Source organism: Manihot esculenta, chromosome 15, assembly GCF_001659605.2.
Source record: "Manihot esculenta cultivar AM560-2 chromosome 15, M.esculenta_v8, whole genome shotgun sequence".
In the NCBI taxonomy this organism is placed as follows: Eukaryota; Viridiplantae; Streptophyta; class Magnoliopsida; order Malpighiales; family Euphorbiaceae; genus Manihot; species Manihot esculenta.
The window spans coordinates 662803-682088 of NC_035175.2; the positions used below are offsets into that span (position 1 = coordinate 662803).

Genomic DNA, 19286 nt, shown 5'->3' on the forward strand with positions numbered 1-19286 from the left:
TATATTTTCAAACAAAGTAAAATAACTTTATTTTTATTACCCTCGTTTATTTTTCTTCAATTCAAATAAAAACCAAAAAATAACAAATAATAAATACTTTTATTTTCACGTTTATTTTTTTTTATTCACAATTTTTTGCAGCAAACATGAGTGTACTAAATGAAATATTTGCTTTCCATAATACTTACTTACTTGGTGTAAATAATGTGGTATTTGTAATGAAATTAAAATATATACTAATACTTTTTTATTCATACTACTTGGTAAAAATATAATTACTAAGATATTTTTTAATTCTTTACTGCTAAATATTATTTAAATTAATTAAAAACATGATGTAAATGGATAAAATACTTATTTGAATTTGAATCTAATTTTACATCATTAATACATGAATTCACTTTAAATTTAATTAAAAATTAATTTAAATTTTTTTAACTCATCACAAATTCAATTATTATTATTTAAATAAATTTAAACTCATTTAATTTTATATATTTTAATTAAAAATTTTTATTTAAAAATTTTAATATTTCTAAAAGATATTTTAATTTTAATTTTTAAATTCATACAATTTTTTAAATATTATTATAAAATATATTTTATATTAAATTAATTATTTATATAAACATATTCAAATAATAATATTCCATCAACAAAATCTAAACCGATCCAAATATGTATGTATATTATTTTAAATTTAAATCCATATTAAATTTAATTTTTAATTCCTAATTAAGAGTAGGAATCTAAATGAATAGAGTATTAATAAAAATTAGTTTATTTGAAATTAAACTCAATTTATATTAATAATATTTAAATTTTTTTTTAAAATTAATTAATAATTAATTTAAATTATTCGAGTAGTTTAATTTTATATATTTTAATTAATAATTTATAAAAAAATATTTTTTATTAATAATTTTCACTTAAAAAATTTAATACTTTTTAAAAAATATTTAAATTTAATTTTTTAAAAAAATATTAAAATTTTAATATTATTATACAATATACTTTTTATTAAATTAATTATTTATATAAACATATTTAAATAATCTACTCTGCATCTAAAACTCAAACTCAAAATATTATTTTTTAAAATTTAAATTTATTTCAAATTTAATTATAATTATTTAAATCTTTCGTACTAAATTAAACATTTAAAAATATCCAAAATACAAACTCATTATTTCTGGTGACAATCTAGATTAGTCGTATAATTTTCTAATATTAAATCTTTGAGTTTATAAGATAATATTTACTAAAATATATATTTTTTAATTGGCAATGTTTTTTGGGTAAAATTTATTTGTTTAGTAACGCCAGCCAAACGGTTGTTACATTGCAAGCCCACTTGTGTTCTTTTCTTCTTCTTTATTTTTTTCATTCTTTTATTAAAAAGGAAAAGACTAACTACCCTCCCCGAATGACCTTATCTAAAATAGAAGAGAGGTCTAAATTGAATTTTGCTTCATGATAGAAATTAAGATTTAAGCAGATAAAAATTAGGATAAATTGACTGAATCAATCAAATTTGTTTTTCTTTTAAGAATAATTATGCCTTTTTTTTTAATTTGAAAAAAAAAATTTATGCCTTTTTTGTTAATTAGGCTAGACAGCCTATGGCTCAACTCTTGCTCAAATTACTTGGTTTCATTTTATTTATTTTTTATTTTAAAAATAAAAACATAAATTTTATAATTATTAAATTAATTTAAATTTAAATTAAATTAAGAAATTGACATCATATAATTTAATTGAATTAATGTCTAATTTCATTTATGCATTTTATCTAAATTAGTTTAGAATTTTAATTTAAATTAAACTTAGCTTAATAAAATTTTAAAAATTAAACTTATTAATCTTTAGATTAAATAAAAAATTATAATTTTTAAGTTAAATTGAGATTACATTGAAAATTTTAAATTAATTTAAATAAAAATTCAAAAATATGATTAAATTATAGTTGTTTGATAAATATAGGAGTGAAATTTAAAATTTAAACTAATTTGGTTTATCAGTTTTAGAAATGGAAAACTACTATTCTATTCATCATTCATGTCCAGAACCAGACCGGATCCGACCCGTAGCCTCCCTAAACTACAAAGTCAAATGACTACACAGAACAAAACTCTCCTATTTAAGTGGTGCTTTCTGCGGTGCGTTATCGCTCTTTTACGTGAACGAACATCTCACTTGTCGTTAACCTTATAAATACCAAACAAACAGATTATTTTATATCGCTCGCCATTTGACAGATCGAGGGAGAGAGAGAGAGTGAGAGAGTGAGAGAGAGAGAGAGAGAGAGGAGTGCTGATTATGGCGAGAGACATCGATGACCTACCAAAGCTCGAAGCTAACCATATGGCCTTGACGCCGCTGTGGTTCCTCGAGAGAGCAGCTACGGTGCACCCCACCAGAACAGCCGTTGTCCATGGATCAGTTCACTATACGTGGCAGCAGACCTACCAACGGTGCCGTCGATTGGCCTCTGCTCTTTCCAAGCGCAACATCGGCGCCGGAAGCACGGTAATCTTGTAGAATTTCCTTATCGATAAACCAAAGCTAGACTCAACCCAACTATCTTAATCGAATAAGGAGAGTTTTTTTTTTTTATGCATTTTGAATTTTTAGTTAGTACTATTTTTTAAAAAAATCACTATATTATTTATTTATTTAAATTGAATACCGCACCGTTCAAAATTATTAATTTATTTTGATTTTGAAATCGAATGTCTATAGAGAAAATTAAATGGTAAATTTGCGAGTTTATTGGAAAGAAAATTAAATTGTTACATCAAGATTCTTAGTTATATATATATATATTTTTTCTTTAATTCTCATAATTTGTTGATATTTCTTTTTCGCTCTGTGAAGGAGTCCAGACTTAATTTAGTGCCCAGTTTTTGTTAATCTGTAATTAATTTTATTTTTTAATGGATTAATTTCCATTTTTTTAAATTACAGAATAGGTGTTTAGAACCCAAAAACAACTTGATTTCTCTTACTTAGTATTCTTATTGATATTGGCAGGTAGCAACAATTGCTCCAAATGTCCCAGCCATGTATGAAGCTCATTTTGGAATTCCAATGGCTGGCGCAGTGTTAAATACTGTCAATATTCGTCTAAACGCATCAACCATCGCTTTCCTGCTGGGCCATTCAAAATCTGCAATTGTGATGGTGGACCAAGAGTTCTTTCCCTTAGCGGAGAATGCTTTGAAAATTTTAGCAGAGAAAGATAGCCATTATAACCCCCCATTGTTGATCGTTATAGCTGATGAAAGTTGTGATCCCAAGTCGCTCAAGGACGCTTTGGGAAAAGGGGCCATTGAATATGACAAGTTCCTGGAAAGTGGTGACCCCGACTTTGCTTGGAAACCACCAGAAGATGAGTGGCAGAGTATTGCTTTGGGTTATACTTCGGGCACAACAGCCAGTCCCAAGGGGGTAGTGCTCAGCCATCGAGGGGCATATCTAATGGCTTTAAGTTGTGCTATGATATGGGGTCTCAATGAAGGAGCTATTTATCTGTGGACTTTGCCCATGTTCCATTGCAATGGTTGGTGTTACCCCTGGTCGCTTGCGGCTCTTTGCGGGACAAATATCTGCTTGAGACAGGTATTGGCCACCTTAATAAATTCTGAAAATTTGCTAGAGTAGTTGTTTCCTTTTTTTTTCTTCTGATTTCAGTAGTGCAAAACACGTCTTCCTAACTAAATTTGAGAATTCTGCAATCACTTACTGAAAGAACCGGGTAATGAGATGTGCTCTGTTTATGCAATCAAGGTTTGCATATTCCAAAATTTGGCAGTTGACATAAGCAATATTTTTAGATTAAAATTAGAATGGATATTTTGAATATGTAGTTGTTTTATGGTAATAGGTAGGATTTTACGTCCTATCCTATTGCTACCTAGCATAGCTGAAGTGGCTGTAAGGTAGATGTTTGGGCAGCGACGTCAATTAGGCAGAGTTGTGCTGATTAAATCTGAGGCAGTAAGTTGTAGCAAACCCTTCAAATTTGAAGGGTTTTAGGTTTAGGCAATCATGCTGCCCACTTCATAGCTGCCGCAGCCATTCATGACCCTCTGTTTCTTGGTAACATTGGGTACCAACTCTCTGTTATCCAATCAGCTCTCCCGCAGTACAGTTTCTTGCTGTGTTTAGGCCTCTGAGGAAAAAAAAATTGAAGGGACTGCTGAGCATATTAAACATTTAATTAATTTTATTTATATATTAAAGTAACCAGCCAATTTGATATTGCAATTCAATCACTTATATTCACTGTTTGATGGTCATTTACTTCCAATGTGGGATTCATTCTCGACAAGTGGCAATCAGTTCGATAGTTTAATTATGAAGCCTTTAACTAGCGAATTTGGGGATTGTGGTCATTAATCAGGTCAACTCGAGCTGTTGATTTTTTTTTTTGAGGGGTAAAATTAAGTTTTGGGAATCCCTTGATCATATAAATTCTTCCTTTTTTCTTGATATATTCTTCCATTTCTTCCCGTCTGATTTATACAGGTCACAGCCAAGGCAGTCTATTCGGCCATTGCCAACCAAGGTGTGACTCACTTCTGCGCTGCACCTGTGGTGCTCAACACCATAGTAAATGCTCCGAACGAAGAGACTATCCTTCCCTTACCTCGCGTTGTCCATGTAAACACAGCTGGTGCTGCCCCACCCCCCTCTGTTCTCTTTGCAATGTCAGAGAAAGGCTTCCGGGTTACCCATACATATGGGCTCTCAGAAACTTACGGTCCATCCACTGTGTGTGCATGGAAGCCTGAGTGGGACTCACTACCTCCCATCAAACAAGCCCGCCTCAACGCACGCCAAGGCGTGCGATATATAGGCTTGGAGGGCCTAGAAGTAGTTGACACTAAAACTATGAAACCTGTACCTGCAGATGGAAAGACCATGGGAGAAATAGTGATGCGAGGAAATCTTGTAATGAAGGGCTACTTAAAGAATCCGGAAGCTAACAAAGAAGCCTTTGCAAATGGGTGGTTTCATTCTGGTGATCTCGCTGTGAAGCATCCAGATGGGTATATAGAAATCAAGGATAGAAGCAAGGACATTATCATTTCAGGAGGTGAAAACATTAGTAGCTTGGAAGTAGAAAATGTGCTATATACGCACCCAGCAGTGTATGAAGTATCTGTGGTAGCCAGAGAAGATGAGCGATGGGGAGAGTCCCCCTGTGCTTTTGTCACATTGAAACCAGGCATGGAGAAATCTAGTGAAGGAAGTTTGGCAGAAGATATAATAAAGTTTTGTCGGTCGAAAATGCCTGCTTACTGGGTTCCAAAATCTGTTGTATTTGGACCATTGCCAAAAACTGCTACTGGGAAGATTCAAAAGCATGTGTTAAGGGCCAAGGCAAAGGAGATGGGACCTGTCAAAAAGAGCAGGTTATAGAAAATAGTGTATTCTGATGGCCTGAATAAGGATAACTCCTTTTGAATAGCCAATGTGGTATGGGTTTAGTTCCTCACAAGGCTTCTGCAGAAGTAGGATTATCTATTATTGTTCGCTTATTTCTGTTGTAAATTAAGCCATTAATATGGATTTCTCTATTTTATGTTGAAATAAAGGTAGTTTATAATACGTAAATATATATTTTATTAGTGACTAGGAAGAGACTTCAAGTTTCTTATTCGAGTTCCTCGTATATATTTTCATCATTCTTATTAAAAGGGTCTAATTTTTAAGTGTGTTTTTATTTTATTTTTATTTTTTTAAATTTAATTTAATTGATCTAATTCTTATATTTTAATATAATTTTAGTTAATTTATAAATTTATAAATTTAATAATCTATACAAATATTTATATTATTTTTATAATAAATATATTAATTAAATAATATATTTATTATAAAATGTTATATAATTATTATTATAAAATATAATTTAAAACGATTAAATATTTAATAATTAAATTATTAATTTTAATTTTTAATTTAAAAATTAATTAAAATTATACTTAAATATAAACATTCAATAATATGCGGTATGTCATTAAATTATCAAATTTACATATAAATTATTAAATTACCATTAGACTATTAAATGGATTATAAATTAAAACAAATAAAAATTGAAAGTATTTAATATTTATATATTAATTAATTGTATATATATATATATATATTTTGTAATTGACCTAACTGGGGTTTAAATTTTGACGTCACCCGAAAAGGATTCAGAGCAAATAAGCTAAAAACTCAAATTTCAAATAACAATAATTTGATGCAGGTTGTATAATATTATAAATTTTTAAATTCTAAATCCTTTTTTTTGTAATTCGGGGTCCATTTGAAAATATTATAGTAGCTTTGATAAAAACATTTCCCATTAAAAAAGTTGGATATTAACGAGTTAAGAAAGAAGTTAGATTTCGGAAAATAAAAGCAAGAAGTTTGATTAGATCAAAACATAACCCTCCTTTTGTTATTCCCCCCCCCCCCCCCCCCAACAAATTCATTTTTTAAACTATCCCCAACAAATTGATCGACTGATAAATCTTCGCTTGTGTTTTTTAGACGATTGTTTAATAAAAATTTCTAGCTTTGCTTTTCCGTTCGAAGTGATGAAATGAATAATATAAGCAAATTAGCAGCGTTGAAGGGGACAGAGAGAGAGAGAGTATGTTTCTGAAAAAAACAAAAAGAAAGAGAGAGTTAGAAAGATAGGCCGTAAGTGGTGGTCAGAACATGGCGAGAGATATCGATGACCTGCCAAAAAACCTAGCCAACTACACTGCGTTGACGCCACTCTGGTTCCTCGACCGAGCAGCCACGATTCACCCAACCAGATCATCGCTTCTGCACGGATCCTTCCGCTACACTTGGCTCCAGACGTACAAGCGGTGCCGCCAATTGGCTTCCGCCCTAACCAAGCATTCCGTCGGCATCGGTAGCACTGTATTTCCCATTCCTCTATCTTTTGTTTGGTCCCCGACAGAACCAATGATAAAAGAATCCTTAATCCTTTTTTGCTCGTCTCTGTGGCCAACTTTTTTTTTTTTTTTTTTTTTTTTCAAAATCTCCCCAGAAAAAAAAGGAAAAACGTGCACTTTTTTTCCATACCTGTAAAAATTTATATAATCTCCAGGAGGAAAAGCATAAGCCTACAAGTCGGAATTATTTGTTTTATAATTAAGTAACCGCCATATCATATGCAGGGAGAAAATTTTCACAATTCATTGCCACATTATAAGATTTGATAAGTTAGATTTGACCAAAAAAAAATTGATAAAATTTGAGCGTTGAACAAAATGATTCAATAAATAATTTGTGAATGAAAGACTGCTACATTAATTAAATGTAATCAAGTATGAATGTTCAGGTCGTACAGTTATTTTCAGCGTCATATGAAACTTTAGGATGATTCATGTTTTTGTAAACTGACCGGTGGGTGTTGATTATAGAAACAAGAATTTCAAGTTGATTGGATATGAATAACTATTATCTAATAACTTTTGTAACATGTTCCTCCTTTTGATGCTTGTATTGACTGATTGAAGATTAGGGTACTTTTTGGCATTGGAATTATTGGAAAAATGCATCTTTTAAGATGCAGTTGGTTCCCCGAGAGTGATACGTCAACCATTCTCTGTTGTACTGCTGTTCTAGTATTTTTCATTTTCTAACTTTTTATTTTGAATAACAGAACTCAACTGTGTGAGCAGCCTTTTATGCGTTTTAAATTTTATTTATTCTATGAATTTTTTACATTCAGTTGTTTTGTGGTATCTTTCTCAAGAAGCTTTACATGCTTGAAATTTGATGATCGTGTATGACTGCTAAGGAATGTGTTTCTGTTGCATGATATTGAATCTTTTTTCCTGCAGTTATTTGAAGCAAAAAGTTTCTGAAGACTTGCTTGAAAAATTAAATGACAGATGGTCCACGGAGCTTTTACTTTCCTCTCTTTATGGATTTGATTCATCTGCTGGATCCATTTCGTGCTTATTTGGGTTGTAACATGCCCTGCTGACAACTTATCTTTTTCTGATTTGCATTTTCAGGTGGCAATAATAGCACCAAATGTCCCTGCTATGTACGAAGCACACTTTGGAGTTCCAATGGCTGGAGCTGTGGTTAATTGTGTCAATATACGTCTGAATTCACCAACTGTAGCTTTTCTTCTAGGCCATTCAAAATCTGAAGTTGTGATGGTGGACCAAGAGTTCTTTTCACTGGCAGAGGAAGCTTTGAAAATATTGGCAGAAAGTGGAAATTCTTTCAAGCCTTCACTTTTGATTGTCATAGCTGATAAAAGCTGTGATCCTGGGGCTCTGAAACATGCTGTGGGAAAAGGGGCCATTGAATATGAGAACTTCCTTGAAAGTGGTGACCCTGATTTTGCTTGGAAACCACCAGAGGATGAGTGGCAAAGTATTGCTCTAGGTTATACGTCTGGAACAACGGCCAGCCCTAAAGGTGTGGTGCTGAGCCACCGAGGAGCCTATCTAATGTCCTTGAGTAATCCTCTAAATTGGGGGATGAATGAAGGGGCTGTATACTTGTGGACTCTACCGATGTTCCATTGCAATGGTTGGTGTTTCACTTGGGCTCTTGCAGCTCTTTGTGGGACAAACATATGCCTTCGACAGGTAATTCATTTGACTTGGTGGTGCATAATTGCTTGATAATATGGAAAAGCTTTCTGATTTTATAATGCAATCAATTGTGGGTTTCTATACTGTGTATGTTGATTTTATCCGGCTAAATTTTGCTCCACTCACATTTATGGGTTGTTTGGATGAGTGGAAAATAAGGGAGGAAGGAAAATGCGAGTGGAAAATAAAGATATTTTCCACCTTCACTTGTTTGAATTTTGGAAAGGAAGAAAATAAAAGGGGAGAGGAAATAAGCAAGGAAAATGTGAAGTGGGACCCATGATTAACTTTCTCTCCAATAATTTATTGAAATTCCATCCTTATAATAATTTATTTATTAATAAATAAAAAGGGCAAAAAGGATATTTTACTATTAAGAAAACTACTTTTCTATTTTATTTTCCTTCCGATTATCCAAACAAACAAAAGAAGATAGTTTTTCGTTCACTTTTATTTTCCCTCCTTATTTTCCTCCCTTTATTTTCTTTTCTGAACATAGTGTTAATTGGTGGCCGATGGTATGCAAACTACCTGTGGGATAAATGATTTTCAGTTCCAACCACTAAAATGTTTATCCTTTTAGGTGGCTGTCAAATAGGCCTTTTGCCATGCAAAGGGAATAAAAGCGCTGCTTGAAAAAGCAGCGTGTATGTAACTGATGGTCAGGGGCCATTCTACATTGATTGCAAATAAACTTGTGTATTTCAACACAGTTCCTTGACATTCTCCCCTTTGCAGGCTGAGTTTTTTCTAAGTTTGGAGCAATACAATTAAAAGATATGATTATAAATATGTATATATATTTCAAAAACTATGTTTAATAGGTTTGTGAAGAATAGACATGCTGATCTCTTTAATTGTTCAGGTTACGGGCCTTTGGAAAACAGTAGGGCTCTTCTCATAGTAGCATTGTAGAAAAGAGTGGAAATTTTTAAATTGCTAGTCTTCTTGTTTCTTCTTTTAATGGCCATAAAGGTAATTGGGTATTATATGAAAGAGTGGATTATTGTTTTAATCAAGATACATACCTCGCATAAAAGCTTGATTAGTATGGAGACATAAATATAGATAAGAAAGGACTTTAAGACAATTATTTAGATACAACTCAAAATTGCTTGTTTGGGATACTGAATTGCCACCACTCTCTCCTAATTCTACAGGTTACAGCCAGCGCTGTCTATTCTGCTATAGCAAATAATGGTGTCAGTCACTTCTGTGCTGCACCTGTTGTACTCAATACCATAGTGAATGCTCCTAAGGAGGAGACTATCTTACCTCTACCCCGTGTTGTACATGTAATGACTGCTGGTGCTGCCCCACCCCCTTCAATACTCTTTGCAATGTCAGAAAAAGGTTTCCGTGTAACACATACTTATGGTCTCTCAGAAACGTATGGCCCTTCCACCGTGTGTGCATGGAAGCCTGAGTGGGATACCGAGCCTCCCATAATCCAAGCCCGTCTAAATGCACGCCAGGGCGTTCGATACATTGGCTTGGAAGGCCTAGATGTTGTTGACCCTAAAACTATGAAACCTGTCCCTGCAGATGGAACCACCATGGGAGAAATAGTGATGAGGGGCAATGTTGTGATGAAGGGCTACTTGAAGAATCCAAAAGCCAATGAAGAAGCTTTTGCAAATGGGTGGTTTCATTCTGGAGATCTTGCTGTGAAGCATCCAGACAGCTATATAGAGATTAAGGACAGATCAAAGGACATTATCATCTCTGGAGGAGAAAACATAAGTAGCCTGGAGGTAGAAAATATACTGTACACACATCCAGCAGTATATGAGGTGTCGGTTGTGGCTAGGCCAGATCAGCAGTGGGGGGAGTCCCCTTGTGCTTTTGTGACATTGAAGCCAGAAGTTGACAAAACGAATGAAGGACGTTTGATTGAAGATATAATAAAGTTTTCCCGGTCGAAGATGCCTGCTTACTGGGTCCCAAAGTCCGTAGTGTTTGGACCATTGCCAAAGACAGCCACTGGGAAGATTCAGAAGCACTTGCTGAGGGCCAAGGCAAAAGAGATGGGCCCTCTCAAGAAAAGCAAGCTGTAATTATATTCTGAATTTAAAATGAATAAGTCATGTTCATCTTTGCCACCAAGATTCTGCAATCAACTCCCTTGTAATTTCTTCACTGAGCGTATACCTATTGCATGATCAGTGCTTTAGAGGTAGGATTTAAGTGCAGGACTAATGGGGCTACAGATACAATAGTGTCCATGTCTAAAGGAGTAGCTTGATTTGAATAAAGTCACCTTCATTATCTGTATGGAAGGTGTATCCCTGGATTTGTATTGCATTGCATTGCATTTAATTTGGAAAAACTCACTGGCGTGATAGTTCAATTGTTGTAAAGGAAATGTCACTAGTCTGTAGTTTTTAGTAAAAAGCAATGATTTCTCAAGAAAGTCAGGCCCAAAGGCCCAAAGCTTAGTTAAGTCTAAATATTTGGATCTTCCTTTGACTTCTGAAGTTGGGAATCTAAAGTACCCATCTCTGTGCCCTCATTAACGGTCCATTTTTAGTCCAATCGATCCCAAAAACCAGCCGAGCAAGGAAAGTGCAGGAAGGGAAAGAAAAGAGATAAAGAGTTGGTTGGTTGGTTGGTTGGGCGGGCTATCCGACAACGTCAGTGAATAGTGATGGTGTTTTTAAGGATAAGAATGTTGTATCCAATCAATGTGTGCCCCATATGCAACTGTTATGCCTTAAAAGCAGCTTTATCGTTCCAGATATGTTGGTCTCATCTCTTTGCTATTACTCATTTGACACATATAATTATCCATTATCCATACTCATCTCTTACAAGTATTTTGGATAAATATTATCGTATTATGGAATGGGATTGTGTGGCTGTGGGGTCCTTTTTATTTATAACTTATAATCTAGTTAGGCGAAATTTGGACCTCTCCTCGAATATCTTTAACCAATCATCACCTTTCCTTCCCATTGTATCTCTAGATTTGTATTAACGATCCCAGTCCTTTCCATTCTCGAACCCCACCATGGAATATTATATATTATATGTGAAAATGAAAGTCACGTTCCATGGCAATAGAGAGATTTTTGGAAGAAAAGGAATTTAGGATTCGTTGGCAATGTCTCCAAGCAGACGCCAAAGACTAGCTTTTTCTTCAAATGCATACATAATCCATTTCAATACGTTTTCTTTTTAATCAATTCCCTCATCAAATTTGGATTTTATACGACTCTTGGGTTTTATAATGCAAAAACTTAATTTGGGTGTAACACTTTTAAGTAACCTTTTAATTAATTTAATCTCCTAAGATCAATAATCTATGTGATGCTGTTTAGAAATACGGACATTAAAATTCATTTTCAGGAACATAATCATTGAATAATTTAAAAGTGTGAGATATATATAGCTAAGTTTATGTACACTAAATTAATTTATTATATAATTAAAATATAAACATGTTGATCTCATTAATATTTAAAATTTATAAAATAAAAAATTAAGACATAAAAATAATAGGTGGCTAATATATATAGCGTAATGAAGATGGTGTCTACTAGCTACAAGTTCGTTAACTCTTTTTATTTCTGGGAATGATGAAGTTGATGTCTACTGGCTAATATATAATATATTTTGTGAGTTTATATATTTCTGTCAAGGGAAAATTTTAATTTTAATAAAAATAATGTTAAGATTTACCAAGAATATGGACCAAATTCATGATTCCCTTGAACTTGAAGTTGAAGGAAGGAAAACTCATAATTTAATTGCATAACTGACAATAATAGAGGAGGATATCATGTGGACGTTGAGGGTGATGGATAATCCAACAGTTACATCAAAATATCAAATCATTCATTAATTATTACTTTATTTTTAAATTAAGGATTTAGATGAATATTATCTGCTTGTTAATTAATTTATTGTAATTTTTTAAGTATAGTGTAGTGTTGAAATGCAATTTTCATAATATCATAATTTAAGTTATGGCTTCCAAACACAAAGTTGCATAATTGGTAAGTAAACAATGCTTAATATATACAAGGGAATAATCGTGTATGGAATGTCCATGAATTTTATATATCTAAATATATATTAAATAGATTCAATTTATGTAGTCATTTCTAAAGTAAACCAATCAAATCACGAAATATCATTTATGTTTATCCATAATTATACAAATATAAAAATAAAATTTAATTATATTTTCATTATTGCTATTGCATGTCATCTGCATTTATTGTGATTTTTTTTTAAATCAATAGACTTTTAAAATATAAATCTATGATTTCAAATCCAATTAATATTTTTGAAAAATTTGATGTGGAATATTTTTTTTAATTATATTTCCATTATTGCTATTGCATGTCATCTGCATTTATTGTGATTTTTTTTTAATAGACTTTTAAAATGTAAATCTATGATTTCAAATCCAATTAAATTTTTTGAAAAATTTGATGTGGGATATTTTTTTAATTATATTTCCATTATTGGTATTGCATGTCATAGGCATTCATTCAGACGTGTAATATATCATCTAAAAAACTATTATCCACATCATATTATAATCACAATCATAGAATCACAGAGTGGCCAAATCCTTTAGGACAAAGCAATCTTAATTAAAATATAAGGACTTTTGCTTTTTCTGTTTAAAATGTCGTTTATGAATATTTGAAATCACGGCCAGTACAACAGGACAAAACAATTCCTGTTTCATCTGCCGTAATTGGTGATGATGGTGGAAACTCAGAACTCAACCTGTGGTCACGAGTGTATTTGTATTTTTTCCAGGCTCTGTAACCCAAAATAAAATCACGTGTGCTTCAAAGATTTATACAGTTTGAACTATACAAATGTAACATTGACTTTCTTTTTTTGCTGGTCAGTGTCAGTTTTCATGGATTTTATAATAAATAATTTTTTATTTTTATACAATAGAATTGAATTCTAGAACATATTTACCAAGGGAATTTTGACTTTGGTATTAAGTTGTTTTACCTAAATATGTATCTAGAATTAAGATAATAAAAGCCTGGAAATTCTAAAAAGAAAATGTGTATCAGGTTATTGAATTTCATCACAGGCAGTAGTTAGGAAAAATCAACTCATTACGTAGCTTTCATTTTAATTATTACAAAAAAGAAAAAAACATACAAGACTTTAACTTGAGACTTAATATATAATGTTAATTCATCACTGTCAACAAAAAGCAGCCATGGCTCTGTCAAATTCTCCATTTATTGCGACTAACGAATACAGATAAAGATAAAACCAACAAGAGGAAGAGATTCGGTGGTCCGTGACCACACCTGCTTAATCTACTTTTTTTTTTTTTTTTTTTTTTTTAATCTCTCTTTCTTTGGTCGTGCCAGATTATGGCTAATATACTTATTTACTAGTATTTAGTGACCCCCAAGTGCCAACTGCGTGCTCTACTTACCAACTCCTCTCTCTCTCTCTCTCTCTCTCTCTCTCAATTTTTTCATGGCTTCTCTAGCTAGCAGCAGCTATAGCTTCATAAAAGTTTAATGTTTGACGTGGAAATTCAATCAGGAAACCAATTCTTTTACGTTTAAACGCAACCTTCCTCTATATAAACGCCTTCATCCTCAACAAAATATATATCAATCCACACAAAAAACAAACCCCAATATGGCTTACAAATACCACACACACCCATTCCTCATCTGCTCCTTCTTCTTCTTCCTTGTTTGCATACCCTTTTACGCCGTGGAATCTCGGGCACCTTTCGCCTGTGACCCCAGTAATGGCTTAACTAGAACCCTCAAATTCTGTCGCGTTAATGTGCCAATACATGTGAGAGTGAGAGACTTGATAGGGAGATTAACATTACAGGAGAAAATCAGATTGCTAGTCAACAATGCAGCTGCTGTACCTAGGCTTGGCATTCAAGGATATGAGTGGTGGTCTGAGGCTCTTCATGGCGTCTCTAATGTTGGCCCAGGTGTCAAGTTTGGTGGGGCCTTCCCTGGGGCCACTAGCTTCCCTCAAGTCATCACCACCGCTGCTTCCTTCAACGAGTCTCTTTGGGAGCAAATCGGACGGGTGAGTTTATCTTTTTTTTTTTTTGCTTTTTTTAAATAATCAAAATTTAACCCAAAGCTTCAACACGAAAATTTCACCCGTGAGCCAGTGGGTGATAGATGTTTGTGCAGGCGACCTACGCCCAACCCATACCTAGCATGCAGCAGTGCCCCCATGGTCCACCCTTCAATTTTAAAGGCATTCCTGCACCCCATTGTCCTCTGGCAGCTTTTGTTTTTGGCCCAATAAGTAGGTTAAGCTACACCCATAGCCCCACTACAGAATCTATTCAACTCTAAACTCATGCAGCGAAAGAATGCTAATGATATGAATGAGCACGTTGGCCTCTTTAATTTCTATAATTTACAGCTTTCCACTTCATTGCCCGTCTCCAAGAAAACTCCATGACAACCACCTTAATTATAGCTATCTAGACAAACCCCTGTCCTTACATGACATGATTGTGAAATTTGGGACTCAGTACCCATAATTACGTGCTGCTAACCAACCAAAAACAAATAGTATTAGTTTACTTTTGTGAGAAATTATCAACGAATGTAATTAATCTCCTTTTGGGTACTGGTATGATTTATTCTCTTTGGCAATCAGTCAATTCATATATAACTAATCCTTGGACGAATAATCAATGATTACAAATCAAACCATTAATGATAAGTTATTATAATAGTAATATAGCTTTTTGAGGGTTATAAATCAAAATAAAGAATCTTTTTATTTTCGGATGGATTTGGGTGCATCCTACTCATCAATCAATTAATTAATTTATTTTTTATTTATTAGCCCCATGCATCACTAACAGATATGTGGACTATGATGTTCCCGGGCCAACTTGCATTTGCGTGCAAAATTACATTACGTCTGTTTTTGGGTACCATGACTTTTGAAAGGCAGTTTTTTTTTTTCAAAAAAAAATATATATTCAATTCGTTGGGCCAAATGATGTGGTTGCCTCACAGTTTTCATTATTTTTCCTTGGGATATTGTAAAATTAAATAAGTAAATATATTTATAATTTTAGTTTTTTATTACTCAGAAATGAATTATAGAAAAATATTTTAATGAAGTCTGTCTTACATCCAGTATTTAAGAAATAAGGGGTTAATTGACTATTTATTGTTATTTTAAGAAGTTGCAACTAACATAGCAGAAGCGATAAAGTATTTAGAATTGATTGATTGTTTTGTAGCGTTTGGGATAATTTCATTAATTCGCAGATAATTGACAAGTGAAATTAATGTTGGTGAGCAGGTAGTATCTGATGAAGCGAGGGCAATGTATAATGGAGGACTGGCCGGATTGACATATTGGAGTCCTAACGTAAACATATTTCGTGATCCACGGTGGGGAAGAGGGCAAGAGACTCCCGGTGAAGATCCTGTTTTAGCCGGAAAATATGCTGCTAGCTATGTCAGGGGACTTCAGAGCATGACAGGTATCAAACTAAAGGTTGCCGCATGTTGCAAGCATTACACAGCGTATGATCTTGATAATTGGAATGGCGTGGATCGATACCATTTCAATGCTGTGGTGAGAAAAAACTTTTACTCTCAATTGGTTTCCATTTAGGCATTGACAATGATATTTGAATTACCTTTGGCCATGCTATGATGGATTAGGACACCTTTAATTTATTAGCATCAGTTCCAATTCTGGGCAAGAAGACATTTTTCTTAGCAATAAAAACTGTATCAATGGTAACAATTAGAATCAGTTGAATTTCTGTGGATTCTCTCATTAATTTTGGGTGGTTGAATTTCTCTGTCGTTACATCTGAAATGAGTCCTGTTCTGCTTCTGGCCGGACTCCTTAACTTCATATTATCCAAATCAACCATAAAAGTGAAAGTGAAAGTGATGTTATTTTTGCAACATTTAATTGGAATTGATGTTACTAATATTGTGGATATCATCGCTTCTCAAGACATAACAAGTATTATACTAGAATAGTATTTTGTTTTATTATATTTTAATATATTAAAAAAGAAGTAAAGAAAATGACTTTTTGAAAATCGTGATTGATTTGAATAGGTAAGCAAGCAAGACTTGGAGGACACATATGATGTGCCGTTCAAGGCTTGTGTGGTAGAAGGAAAGGCTGCCAGTGTGATGTGCTCTTACAATCAAGTCAATGGAAAACCCACTTGTGCTGATCCTGATCTCCTCAAGAACACCATCAGGGGTGAATGGCGACTCAATGGGTGAGTTGTATTCTATTAAAACCCATTTGGGTTATTATTGTTATTTTATTATAAGATCCGAATGAATCAGTTTAATCTGGACGCAGATACATTGTCTCAGACTGCGACTCCGTTGGGGTTTTATACGATAACCAGCACTACACTTCAACACCCGAAGAAGCAGCTGCAGCCACCATTAAAGCAGGTCTTGATTTAGATTGTGGTCCATTCTTGGCCATCCACACGCAGAATGCAATAAACAAACGGCTGCTACGCGAGGAAGACGTAAATCTGGCCTTAGCCAACACCATCACTGTCCAGATGAGACTGGGCATGTTCGATGGAGAACCATCGGCCCATCCTTATGGAAACTTGGGCCCAAGGGATGTTTGCACTCCGCCCCATCAGCAATTGGCTCTAGAAGCAGCCCGTCAAGGCATAGTCCTGCTACAGAATCGTGGAGGAACCCTCCCATTGTCCCCAACACGTCACCGTAATATAGCTGTCATTGGGCCCAATTCTGATGTTACCGTTACCATGATAGGAAATTATGCAGGTATTTTTCTTCACCATTGCTGCTTCAATCGTAATCTAAACATTGATGAATTTATATCTAAAAGATTTCAAGATAAAACAAAAATGAAGATAGTGGCAATAATCCATCTTGGCTCAACCTTGCAGGTATTGCATGTAGTTACACGACTCCATTGCAAGGGATCGGCAGATACGCTAGGACCATTCACCAACCTGGGTGTAGCGATGTGGCATGCAATGGGAACCAAAATTTTGGTTTAGCTGAGGTAGCAGCCCGCCATGCTGATGCTACTGTCCTGGTAATGGGTCTTGATCAATCCATAGAAGCAGAATTCAGAGATAGGGTAGGGCTCCTCTTGCCTGGATATCAACAAGAACTCGTATCCAGAGTGGCTAGAGCCTCCAGGGGTCCAATTGTATTGGTGTTGATGAGTGGTGGCCCTATTGATGTCTCATTTGCTAAGAATGATCCACGAATTGGTGCCATTTTGTGGGTTGGATATCCTGGACAAGCCGGAGGTACCGCCATTGCTGATGTTTTGTTTGGTACAACCAATCCAGGTATGTGTTGGATTTCCCTAATTTTCAAAACATTCACTCATGGCAACTAAGAAAAAGTTACCTCTCAAAATTGAAGCATAATCCTTTTAGACAGAAAATGCCTGAAAACACTACAAACAACACAGGCTCAATTTACATGTGAAGTTGGTATCCTGAACAGTGTTTAGTCTGATTGATTGACTGATTGATGGAACTGCATTCTGAAGAGCTTATGCTGAATAGTACAAAGGCTAATGCACTTGTATTTGTGTTTCCAGGAGGGAAGCTGCCAATGACATGGTATCCACAAAGCTACCTTGCCCAGGTGCCAATGACAAATATGGGAATGAGACCAGACCCATCAAAAGGGTATCCTGGTAGAACCTATAGATTCTACAAGGGCCCTGTTGTTTTCCCTTTTGGCCATGGATTGAGCTACACCTCCTTTTCTCACTCTCTATCACAAGCTCCAAAACAGCTGTCACTACCAATTACTAGTCTCAAAGCCTTGAAAAACACTACCATTTCAAGCAAAGCAATAAGGGTCTCACACACTAACTGTGATTCTCTCTTTCTAGGACTTGACATTGATGTAAAGAACACTGGAACCATGGATGGAACTCACACCCTAATGGTGTTCTCTAGCCCACCAGCAGGAAAATGGTCCTCTAACAAGCAATTAATTGGTTTTGAAAAGGTTCATTTAGTAGCCGGTTCTCAGAAACAAGTCAGGATTAACATTCACGCGTGCAAGCACCTGAGCGTGGTAGACCAATTTGGAATTCGAAGAATTCCCGTTGGTGAACATGATCTTCACATTGGAGATCTCAAGCATTCTATTTCTCTCCAAGCAAATTTGGAGGAGATCAAAGTTTAGATTATTAGTAAGGACATGAAATTAATCAACAACTGTAAGATAAACATACAAGGCAAAAGATCAACTACTGTTTAAGAGTTTCAGCATCTTGTGATACAATAGGTATTGAGTCCCAATTGATCCATTCACTTTGTGGAAAAACAGAATCAAGTGAAAGAGAAATTGGTCAATGCAAGGCAATAAAGTACCAGCTCAATTTCTGCTGGTTGGCATTCATGTTACTATTTGTGCAACTGTATCTGTATTTGGTGCCTGTAAACTGTACCTCGAAATTATGAGGTGCTATTTGACAGGGAATATAGTTTGAGTTATTTCAATCAGTCTGTTATCTTTCTCTTTCTCTTTCTGCTTTCACTTTATATAAATTCATGGTCATGTTCCAATACAATTATCAATCTGAAGTGATGGGTTATGAGAATGATCTGAAATTGCATAATGTTCCAAAACAGAGGAATATGCCATCCTTCTCAACCGT

At 34.2% G+C, this 19286-nt stretch overlaps 3 protein-coding genes across 4 annotated transcripts; all 3 read left to right on the forward strand.

The window, feature by feature from the left end:
* Window positions 1-2232: 2232 nt before the first annotated feature.
* On the forward strand, window positions 2233-5643 carry LOC110602102 (acetate--CoA ligase CCL3). The gene is made up of 3 exons (XM_021739524.2): window positions 2233-2529; window positions 3034-3621; window positions 4531-5643. Exons 1-3 carry the CDS (start codon window positions 2320-2322, stop codon window positions 5425-5427), a joined length of 1695 nt encoding a protein of 564 aa, XP_021595216.1. The 5' UTR covers window positions 2233-2319; the 3' UTR covers window positions 5428-5643.
* An 880-nt stretch (window positions 5644-6523) lies between these two features.
* Window positions 6524-10907, forward strand: LOC110600764 (acetate--CoA ligase CCL3). Of its 2 annotated transcripts, XM_043951110.1 has the most exons (4): window positions 6760-6933; window positions 7863-7916; window positions 8040-8627; window positions 9794-10907. In XM_043951110.1, the coding sequence occupies exons 2-4, from the start codon at window positions 7914-7916 to the stop codon at window positions 10688-10690; spliced, it is 1488 nt and encodes a 495-aa protein (XP_043807045.1). In that variant the 5' UTR covers window positions 6760-6933; window positions 7863-7913; the 3' UTR covers window positions 10691-10907. The 2 variants fall into 2 exon arrangements, with proteins under 2 accessions (XP_043807044.1, XP_043807045.1); XM_043951109.1 differs by lacking the exon at window positions 7863-7916 and having other exon boundaries at window positions 6524-6933.
* Window positions 10908-14054: 3147 nt separating this feature from the next.
* Window positions 14055-19128, forward strand: LOC110600763 (putative beta-D-xylosidase). The gene is made up of 6 exons (XM_021737626.2): window positions 14055-14684; window positions 15933-16211; window positions 16712-16881; window positions 16968-17416; window positions 17542-17955; window positions 18213-19128. The coding sequence occupies exons 1-6, from the start codon at window positions 14271-14273 to the stop codon at window positions 18809-18811; spliced, it is 2325 nt and encodes a 774-aa protein (XP_021593318.1). The 5' UTR covers window positions 14055-14270; the 3' UTR covers window positions 18812-19128.
* Window positions 19129-19286: the final 158 nt, after the last annotated feature.

What these genes read in the sequence shown, in the direction of transcription:
- LOC110602102 (XM_021739524.2), top strand. Translation starts at nt 2,320, where the DNA reads ATGGCGAGAGACATCGATGACCTACCAAAGCTCGAAGCTAACCATATG. An exon ending in ACATCGGCGCCGGAAGCACG is followed by an intron (nt 2,530 to 3,033) that starts GTAATCTTGTAG and finishes TGATATTGGCAG; the next exon opens with GTAGCAACAATTGCTCCAAA. An exon ending in CAAATATCTGCTTGAGACAG is followed by an intron (nt 3,622 to 4,530) that starts GTATTGGCCACC and finishes TGATTTATACAG; the next exon opens with GTCACAGCCAAGGCAGTCTA.
- LOC110600764 (XM_043951109.1), top strand. Translation starts at nt 6,724, where the DNA reads ATGGCGAGAGATATCGATGACCTGCCAAAAAACCTAGCCAACTACACT. An exon ending in CCGTCGGCATCGGTAGCACT is followed by an intron (nt 6,934 to 8,039) that starts GTATTTCCCATT and finishes TTGCATTTTCAG; the next exon opens with GTGGCAATAATAGCACCAAA. An exon ending in CAAACATATGCCTTCGACAG is followed by an intron (nt 8,628 to 9,793) that starts GTAATTCATTTG and finishes CTAATTCTACAG; the next exon opens with GTTACAGCCAGCGCTGTCTA.
- LOC110600763 (XM_021737626.2), top strand. Translation starts at nt 14,271, where the DNA reads ATGGCTTACAAATACCACACACACCCATTCCTCATCTGCTCCTTCTTC. An exon ending in TTTGGGAGCAAATCGGACGG is followed by an intron (nt 14,685 to 15,932) that starts GTGAGTTTATCT and finishes GTTGGTGAGCAG; the next exon opens with GTAGTATCTGATGAAGCGAG. An exon ending in GTTTGGTACAACCAATCCAG is followed by an intron (nt 17,956 to 18,212) that starts GTATGTGTTGGA and finishes TTGTGTTTCCAG; the next exon opens with GAGGGAAGCTGCCAATGACA.